Here is a 9,961-nt window from a genome sequence, read left to right on the forward strand (position 1 = left end):
GAAATTATTTAAATTTATGCTATATTAGATAATTCTACTAAGTTGCTTGGAGAGTTGGGTTCATGAAAGCCTTTGAGGGGGCATCACAGAAGAATTTATTTGTGGTATGAGAAGCGAGATCACGTATCTTTTCAGGTGAAGCCGCTTAGTTTTGCTAACTGTGTTTTTATAAAATGTCCTCAGTGTGTACACGCAGACCATGGTCTTGGAACATCTCGTGTGCTTGGATTTTGAAGGACAATTGGAAAAAAAAAAATTGAAAGAAAGGTTTTATCGGGCACGCTCTTGTTCCAGCTGAGCTTAGACCAAAGCTGACCGTGTTTGGGAAACCATACGTTCAACATGGACGGTGTGCAACGCAGTCCTTCTGTATTTATGTTGTAATTATACATTGAAAGAGACAGTGGCGATGATCGCAAGGTGGAAAACAATAAAAATAACCAGGGAAAGAAAAGAAAAATGCGACCTGGGCGTAGCACATTGCTGCCTTGCTGAGGTGCTGTTCATCTCCTCTGTGACTGAAACCAGGAGCAGCTGGGAAGGAGCTGCGATGGCTTCTTTACTTTCAGAGCAGGCTTTGTCAGGATTTATTTGTCGGTACTCGCTGCCTGGGTCTGCCATCTTTATCTTCATTTCAAAGACCGGTATTTATTTCCCCACACAATTTTGGCTCTGTGCATGTTCTGCGGGTCTTTGTACCCCTTGCTAGCATTAAAATTCAAATTCCAATTTTTAATTTAAATTAAAAAAGAAAAACTTTTCTTTGCATGACATAGAATTAGTCAGTACACGTCACTGCCAGAGGAGACCACAAAGAGGTCTGTGCATGTCAGTAAAGCACTCCTGCCCTGCTTTTCCTTCACAGCTCATTTCTGGTTGTTTGTTACATGCTGCTAAAAAATTAAAATAAAATAAAATAAAATAGAATAGAATAGAATAGAATAAAATAAAATAAAATAGAATAGAATAGAATAGAATAAAATAAAATAAAATAAAATAAAATAAAATAAAATAAAATAAAATAATGATCTATCAGACCTAGCTTTATCTATTAATAATATCTGTTCTAAACTTGCATTGTTTTTAATTTAGTTTGGGGAGGAGGTAGAGGAAGAGTTGCCTTCTTTCTTTCTTCCTTTTTTTAATGGCACCATCAATACCATTTTTTCAACTTCTTTCAGTGGTTAGCTCTGTTCCGTTAGGCTTTGCCTTTAGCATAGGGAACTTCTATTTGTGATTTATTTGCATTCTGTATCGTGGTGTCTTTAGGTCTGCTTTCTGGGTAACACCTAGAGGTGCTCACTGTGGCAGAGGACCTCAGCGGCACCGCTGGGTTTGCCCGTAAGGTCACCGTCAGGGATTCGTCTCCGATCAGGGCAGGAGTTACAGAGTCATCTCCTCCTTCATTTTCAAGTAACCGTTCCTTGGGCAGAGGCTGTTTCCCTCGCAAAAACTGGAAACGATGCTCCCGCACCGTTCCCAGTTGAAGCTGCCGGGTCTCTGTGAGGGTGGCGTTTGGCTGCGGCAACCCTCGCTTGGTGCTCTTCACACGATGCGTACTGGAGGGGTGGCGCTTCTGGGGGGTGCAGTAGGCATGCTGCTTTCTCAGTAAGTGATTTTTTGTTTGTTTCAGTTTAGTTAAGGTACCCCTAGAGACTGGGGAGATAAATATCTAATAATAAACGTGGCGGAATATTGCAGTGTCTCTGTAGCGGTGTATAAGTTACTTTATCAATTTAAAGTATGCATTTCGGTGTATTTATTAAAATAAAATCGCTGCGGTGATGCAGTACTTATTTTTTATGTCACCTTTAACAGAATAATGCAGGTCAGCGTAGAGTTTGCTAAATATTGGACTTAGAATGAGGCTGTCATAGCTCCAGTATATCATGTGTTAGAGGGCCGCGGCGGTGGCAGGTGCAGAAGTCAAATAGTCTCCCAGGAGCGTCCTCCCATTAAAAAACAATTGGCTGGGCAGCGGGAAACTACAAGCAGCTGCACTTTGTCCCACCCCGCCTGCCGGTCAAAATTGAGACCGTTTTCTAACCAGCGCTGCAGAGATTTTTGCATCCTCGTGTACTAATATAATTACTTCTGAACAGGAAAGCTGCAAATTGTTGGTGCCCTCAAAGCGGTGCTGCAGAAGCGCTGCCGTCCTGATCCATCACTGCAGCAGGACGGGGCCAGCAGGGGAAGGCTGAGCTCCAAACGGATGGGTGCAAGCAGAATATTTTGAATGAGCAGCAATAATTTGGTTTTGTTATGCTTATTCGCTTGCCTAAGAAACAGAAGATGAGCGTTGCAAAGTACACATTTAGATAGTGCACTAAAAAATAAATCTTGGCTTGAAAGGATTAGCATCAATTAGAGAAGCACTCGCTTTAAATAACAAAGCACGTTCATTCCCCTAAGGATTGTACTTATTGGAACACATTTTCAGTAGTAAAAAGAGCAACAAGTGTGCTAGTACTATTGATTTTCCACCTTTGTATTACCAAAACATTTTTTATTGACAAGTATTACTTGCTTGTTAAGTGCTGCACAGTTTGATGGGTCTAAAGGCTGGATCATCTAATTAATTGCCCTTTCAAATCTTCATCCTAAACTGTGGTGATTACATTAAAGACCTGGGTTTGGGATTCCGTTTGACTTTACTCAACTTGTATGTGATAAGCAATAAATAAATATATTAATGGGTTGTTAATATTAGTCCAGCTTTAGGAGCGGCGTGCCTTCTCAGTAGGTCCGTGCCTTTTAGTGTCCAGGAGCTGGCTGCAGGGGCACTACTTCTATTTTCACAGTCTAGTTTTTGTCGATGAATATTACAAAGTCTTTTTTTCCACACATTTAAAGTCCTGCCAATTTGAAGCTGGCACAGAGCCCCTTCATGCAGAAGGAGCAGCCGCTGCGTATTTTACCAAGAAATAGTTTGCGCGCATGTCACTGGTGTTTTCTTTATGATAATCCGATAGAAAATGATATTTTCAAAGAGAAAACTTCATGTGTTACTGTGAATTAAAAACAAACGAAGCAAAACAACGGTAAAAAACCCACCAGACCCTGTATGTAGCCCTGTATCGGCTGGCCCTGCGCTCAGCATTCACGTGGCGGTGGCTGCGTTTCTTCCTCCTCCTGCTTCAGGGCCGGCCACGCTCCGGCTCGGGGCTGCGTTTCCCAGCAGTGGGGTGCCGCGAGTGGCTGGAGGTCTTGCACCATTGGCTGTGAAGTGGGAGGGTGGGGGGGCTGCCCGGCTTCGTCGACACGGGCATCTCCAAAGCCTCAGAAAACACTTAACACAAGCGAGTCCCGCCGCGTACAGCGTCCGCCCGTGTCTGCAGCTGTTAACCAGTGAATGCGATCGTGACTGTGACTGGCCGCAGAGTGCCTGGAATAATTTTTCATGGTGCTCGTGACGTGTTTGTATGGTGGGGTATTTTATAAAGCGGTTGTTTAACACCGGTGAGACCCGTCTGTAGGTGCGGAGCGCACCAGGCGTGCGGCTTGTGGAGCTGGCACACAGCAGCGGCACAGCCGGGGTGGCCGCGGTCCCGGCCCTGCCAGCGCTGAATCCCTGCCACAAAACCGCCTGCAAGGCTGGCGGCGGGAGAATGAGAGGCGTCACCCCAGGAACCACACTGAAATCAAGGTTCCCCTTTGTTCTTCAGAGGCATTTGCCAATAAGGCTTGGTTAGGTTGCGGGTGCTTTCCTGGTAAGTGTCATACCTGAGATTCAAGACCTAAGCTACAACGGTGAAGCGGGAGGAAGAGGCTTCTGCACACAGAGTTTGCTTTTTACCAACTGCAGTGGGCTCCTCAAGTCTTCCAAAAACTTCTTCTAGAAGTTCAGCTCCAGAAGTTCAAGCTGTGTTTACTTACAAGCCTGTTGAGCGCCGCCGCGGTGCAGAGTAACAAACGCTCTCGGTTTCTGTTCTCTCCCCTCTCGCTAGACGATCCATGGTCACAAGGGGCCCATAACTGCAGTGGCTTTTGCTCCCGACGGCCGGTACCTCGCCACCTACTCCAACTCCGACAGCCACCTCTCCTTCTGGCAGGTAAGGCCTGTTACGTGAGCCTGCGGGCGTTTCCCGTCCCCGTGTCCGCTGGCGGGCCGGTCACACTGCGAGTGCTTTCACACAGCCCAGGCACACGCTGCACAAGTGTGTGCACACCTGGGTTACAGCACACTGACTTCGTGCAGCACGAACTCTCCAGAAGCTTTCCTTTTTCCAATGTCTTGCAGTGCTGTCTAGCCACCCGAGTTCGCTGTGCATGGCTGCTTTTCTATTTTTTCAGTGTGCAGGTCTTTTTCTGTTATTGTTTCCGCTTGAACGTTCCTTGCGGTTGTCACCCGATGAGGGAGGAGGGCTTGTTTGCATACAGGTCAGTATGTAACTGCAGGGCATCAAAGAGCAGTCTCAAATGTTGGGCTGTGTCCCATTTGATGGTTGAATCTGAAGCCGTTGTAACAGTTGAGTTTCACACACCTAAAGCACCCACCTGACAAGATTCAGGGCCATGCAGGAGACCCCCAACTGGTTCTCAGCAGGCCAGGACAGGTGCTTCTGCTCCCGTTCTCGGTCCCATCCCTGTCAGTAGGCATTTTCCTTCTCTAATTTCTGGAACCATGTATAGAAGACCTTCCTGACATTTCTCCATTTTATTTTTTATTAAACACGACGCAGAACTATTAAGGTGACCACTGGTCCCGTTACTGCTCAGCAGCCACAGCTGCTCTGCCTCGAGCCCGCGCGCCGTACCGTCAGGGAGCTGTGCTCCGCTGCACCGCGCGCTGTGGAGCTGCCTTCCATTTCCATAATAAGGCTGGAAGCAGGAAAGCTGAGGGAGAAGCGATACAAAGAGGGGCTGAAATGGGAGAAACTGAGGATCGGACCACCATTTTGTGAAGTATCTAGATAATTTATCTTTTTTTTTTTAACATCAGCAATTCTTTTTGTCTTTGTGATCTCATGTCAGTAGGAGTATTTTTGTTAATTGTGGATAGATAAACATGTAGCTTGGTGGGACAGATTGCCGCAGAAGAGGCCTTTACTGCTGCCTACATTCCCTAGGTAGCATTTTTTTCTTCCTTCAAATGGCTTTAGACTTCAAAATGGATCTGAACAAGCAATTTGTGCAGACTATCAAAATACTGTAGTTTTGCAGTAATCAGACTATAAAACCGAACTCAGTACACCCAGAATTACCAGCTAGTCTTTAACGTAGTTCCCTCGTTTTGATGCCATTCGTTAGTTCTACAGGTGCCATAATAATTATTAAATTATTATCCCTCACTACATTGTGTGCTTTCTGAAACAGTAAATGAGAACAGCAAGAATCTTTATCCATCGGTTACATTTATTCAATTTAAGTACTCAGGGAAAATCTGGAAAGCAATCAGACCAGATCTTGTAAAATTGGCAGGAAAAAAAAATCAGGCACGCACGTGTTTTAAATTGTGAGCTGCCACATTCTTCCAGGTGTATAAATGCTCACGTTAAAGTGGCTTTTACATAAAGAGTTAAATATACCTACACATTTAGTTTAAAAATGTGACCTCGTGCACTAGTGATTTTTTTTCCCTTCTGTGTTCTATTTGGCACTATTATTAATGCAGGAAAATCAGTAACATTAGTCATCTTAAAAGGGTTATTACTCAAGATGATTTAAATTGTGAAAATGTCAGTGGTGCTTGCATGCTCCCTGCTAGAGATGCCATGATTTACACTCTCTGACACCATTCTGCTGCTGAGAAGAGCCAGGAAAAAGTAATGGCTTGTACTTTGTCCTGATCAGAATTCAGAGCGTGGCGTCAGCAGTAACGCGCCTTCCCTGTCCCAGGGCTTCGCGTGGCACAGCCCAGGGATGCAGCAGGGCGGTCCGTGGAAATCCTAGGATTGCAGTGCGTAGGGACGGGAAGGTTTTCCCGAGGAGAGGAAGGTGGAGAGGTCTGTGTGTCTCGGTGGGTTAGAGCAGCAAATCTCATTTTTAAAAACGTGGAGCTAGACAGCATGCATCAGTAACTGGCCTGCTTTCCAGAGAGTATAATGCAGCGAATCTCTCCTGAATGGTTTGTTTGTCCTCCAGAAAATAAGAAAACTCTTGATGTTTAACATTTGCTTATTAACATTTCATGTTTCTCCTTAAATTTTGAAAAAAAAATCCTTTAATAACAAAGCCATACCGATGAAGTATAAGTGATACTTTTCACCATACTGAATAAGCTATGCAATTTTCCTAGCTAGTTTATTGATTTAGATCCCACAATTCTATTTGAAAAAGATACAGTCAAGGAGAATGCTAATAAAAAAAATTACATGGGAAAAACAGGGAGATGAAGTGGTCACTGATTGCTAAACTTCACCGAGTTCTGCACATAGGAGGGAAGTTTTAACAGGTTCTTGCCTGTAATTGGTATTCCACTTAGTCACACACAGTCATCGCCTTTCTCTTGCCTTGGAGGGGTGCAGGGGTGCGTAGCTCTAAAGGTGTTGCTCACAATACCGGGCGATAACATGCACTTACAGCCAGGGTGACTCCATGGGCTCCCCACGTGGGAGGGCAGTGTCCCATGCCAGCTGACTTCATTTAGTCTGTCCTTTTGCAAACTCGTGTGCTGTGGTCACGAACACCACCAGGACCAGCGAGCGTGCTGCCGAGCTTCTCGGCCGCTCTCCCATCGAATGGCGTTGCTTGGCCCTGTCTAACGAGATGCTAATTACGGCTGGTGTGCGTGGGCAGGGCAGGGCGGTGGGAGCCGGGCGGGTTCCCCGCTGGTGTTGGGGTGACACAGGGGTGACACGGGGCTGTCTCTGCAGATGAACACGTCCCTGCTGGGCAGCATCGGCATGCTCAACTCGGCGCCGCAGCTGCGCTGCATCAAGACGTACCAGGTGCCGCCCGTGCAGCCGGCCTCCCCCGGCTCGCACAACGCGCTGCGGCTGGCCCGCCTCATCTGGACCTCCAACCGCAACGTCATCCTCATGGCTCACGACGGCAAGGAGCACCGCTTCATGGTCTAGGGGAAGCCGCCCGCGCTAGAAATACATTTCTGTTTCCAACCTCCGTGTAGTTCTCCCTCTTTCTTTGTCTCTGTGCTCCACACACCGATCGCCCCCCAGCGCCCCACGGACCGGCCAGGCCGCGGCGGCTCGGCCCGGCTCGGCTCCGCCGGGCGGACACGGACACGGACACGGACACGGACACGGACACGGGGTGGTTTCTCCCCGCGGCAGGGAGAGGATGGCTTCTGGGGAGGTGCCGGCGGCTCGGTGCAGCAGCAGCAGGAGACCCAGTCACGCCGCGACCGCGCTCCGAGGCCTGGGCAGCGGCTGCAGGCGTCACCCCGGGCTCCTTCGCTGGGGGCCGAGCCCCGCGGCAGCCTCCTGAAACACGCTCGCGGAACCTCAGTGTTACCAAAAAGGCTGTGTTTACACGGACTTTCTTCTAGTGACCACTGAATGATCGCAGGGTGACGCCTCGTAGAGCTAGCGTGTTAATGAGGGCCTAATCAACTCGGGATCGTGAGGAATTGAGTGTGCAGGAGTGAGTGGCCTCTGCTCTGAGCCGGGGGTCACGTTTCCTCATGGAAGGATGGAGGTTTTGAGGTGGAAGTGCTGCTGTGCTCAGTCGCTGCTTGCTGTCGTCTGGAAGAAAGAGTTACAATCCACATGTAAATACTAAAAATCTCTCTAAGATGGAATAGCAAACTTGAACAAAGGAGTATTTATATATAAAGGTGTTTTTTGCTACCGGTGAAGGTATTTATTTAAAAAAAGAGAGGGAGATAATAAGCTTTTTCTTCCAAAAGCCGCTCCCATTTGTGCTGGACCCTGCGTGGAAGGCAGGCCGTGCGCGCCTCATGGGCTGGCCTCGCCGAGAGGCCGGGGGGAAGCGCTCCCTGGAGGGCGACAGCACAAATGTCACTGGTGGTTAGCAATTCGGGCAGGAAAAATTGTGAACAATAGGTAAGTTATTTCAGTGGATGTATGGAAACAATTTCTTCAGCAGGAATATTCCTATGTAACGTTGGCTGTGACTGTGTTTCCTTCTTACATATCTAATTTTATGAAATATTTAATCGTGTGAAAGTATGCTGGTTTATGCTCACAGTAAAGAAAAAAATCTATAAAATACTATTTTATTTAAACGTATTGATGTATATGTTTGTATAGCTTTTTCTTTGCCATTTTTGTCTGAAAAGCTCACAGAATTCAGAAGGCTGTCTTTACATGGTAAAGTAAAAATGGTACTCATAGAATCCTCCCTTCCCCAAAAGGAATAAATTAATTTTTAAAATGGCTTCTAAATTTAAAAAGCATTGATTTTTTTTTATTATTTTATTTTAGGTGGTCTGTGTAGTACACTGTATATGAAAGTGAGGTTTACAGTCCAGAAGCTACATATCTGTTTGCTATTTAAAAATAAAAAAGCGCAAGAAATTAAGACCATTAGGAATGTTTAACACAAACTGCCGTAAAATTTAATCTTTGTATCTGGCGGGAATGTAGAATATAGTAGAGAACTCTGTCGTAGAGTATCAGGGTCTTTTCTAAGTGAACTAACGCAACGTGCATGTATATTGTGTTTATAAAGATATATATGTAACCGCGATGATCAAAGAAAAAAGAAGAGCTGACAGAGGCTTCCATCTGCGGACTGAAACGCTGTAACGTTCGGTTTAGGCGTACGAGGGAGGCGTTAGGGTACGCTGCAAGCATTCCCAGAGGTATTCCAGGAGCCGACCCCATCGGTTTCGTTCGGGTACGTCTCCAGATCTGTGTATGTGTTTACTTTCAGAAACAAACCGCGGCCCTGGCGGGAACAGCGGGCCATAGCCCTCCAATGATTTCCTGTGTGCTACAGTGAACAAACATCTTGAATTATATATGCATTAAAATGTTTGTTTTAAGGTGGAAGTGTAATGGATTTTCTAAAGTGCGAAGGAGAGGCAGCATTTTCCTCCCAGTCCCGCAAACCAAGCAGCGGAGGCGCTGACGGCGAGCGGTGCGGCGGTGCAGGAGCGCGCTCAGCCCGCGGCGCGCGTCTTCGGCTTGGTCTGGTGCCGCCCGGCCTGCAGCCCCTGCGGGTCCTCCGGGGAGAGACCTCCCGTTTACCTGCCTAAACACAACCCCTGCTTCGGTGACTTTGTTAGCCCTAGTCCGCAACTTCTTCGCAGCCTCCGTCTCTCAGCGCTGCTGTAAAATTTGTATTGTCATTCCGGTGTAAGCTTTTAGTGCTCTATTGATTTGTTAGTGCTGTATTTGGACTTGTCCTTGTAAATGTGGAGACGTATGTGGCTTCATTGGCAGTTTACAAGCAAAAGATGACATGATGAGACACCTGTATGAAAATGTTGTAATGATGGAAGTCACCATCTGTGGTAAATGATTGAAGTGTCTGCCTCCCGAGCAACTTTGAATCCACTCCCCATCTGCTGTATGTATTGAACAACCTGGTGTAAATATGCTTGTGAAATAAAACTGAATTGTATTGAAGAGTGCTGTTGTTGTGGCATCAGCCTGACGGCATGCGGATAATTTCCTGCACTTATTTTATGAGCCAGTAATCTGAAGTTTTTTCACCATACAAGAAATATATTTTTCATTTGAGGACCAGAAGAAGTGGCATTCCATCAGTCACGCAGAAGGCACCGAGAGCCCTCGGTACAACAGGCGGAGGTAGGAAGGTGCTGGCAATGAAGTTCTCAACTCCCAGAACAACGTAGCAAAAGCAAACAAAGGAATCGTAGTCTTCCAAAAATTCATCAACATCAGTGTTTACAAGGTGATACTTCCTTGTATTCAGTTCAGATTCCTCCAAAGAAAGTAATTAACACAAATTAAACACAGATTTCCTAACATGCAGTGCAGGATTTGCCGAGTGTATTTAATATGCATTTGGGTTGGAATTTGCAATACACACTTTTTTTTTTTTCCGATTGCAATTGGTTTTACTTGTGCAA

The 9,961-nt window shown here is 46.3% G+C and overlaps 1 protein-coding gene across 4 annotated transcripts in view; it reads left to right on the forward strand.

The window, feature by feature from the left end:
- Nucleotides 1-9,494, forward strand: part of WDR7 (WD repeat domain 7) — a 114,448-nt gene extending 104,954 nt beyond the window's left edge. For all 4 annotated transcript variants that reach the window (XM_080572475.1, XM_080572478.1, XM_080572477.1 and 1 more), the window contains 2 exons: nucleotides 3,948-4,052; nucleotides 6,816-9,494. In XM_080572475.1, coding sequence (XP_080428601.1) covers nucleotides 3,948-4,052; nucleotides 6,816-7,019 — 309 coding nt within the window. In that variant the 3' untranslated portion in view covers nucleotides 7,020-9,494. The remainder of the gene's footprint in view (nucleotides 1-3,947; nucleotides 4,053-6,815) is intronic.
- The last annotated feature ends 467 nt before the right edge of the window (nucleotides 9,495-9,961 follow it).

The sequence above is a fragment of the Anser brachyrhynchus genome (genome assembly GCF_964034855.1).
Source record: "Anser brachyrhynchus genome assembly, chromosome: W".
Classification (NCBI taxonomy): Eukaryota; Metazoa; Chordata; class Aves; order Anseriformes; family Anatidae; genus Anser; species Anser brachyrhynchus.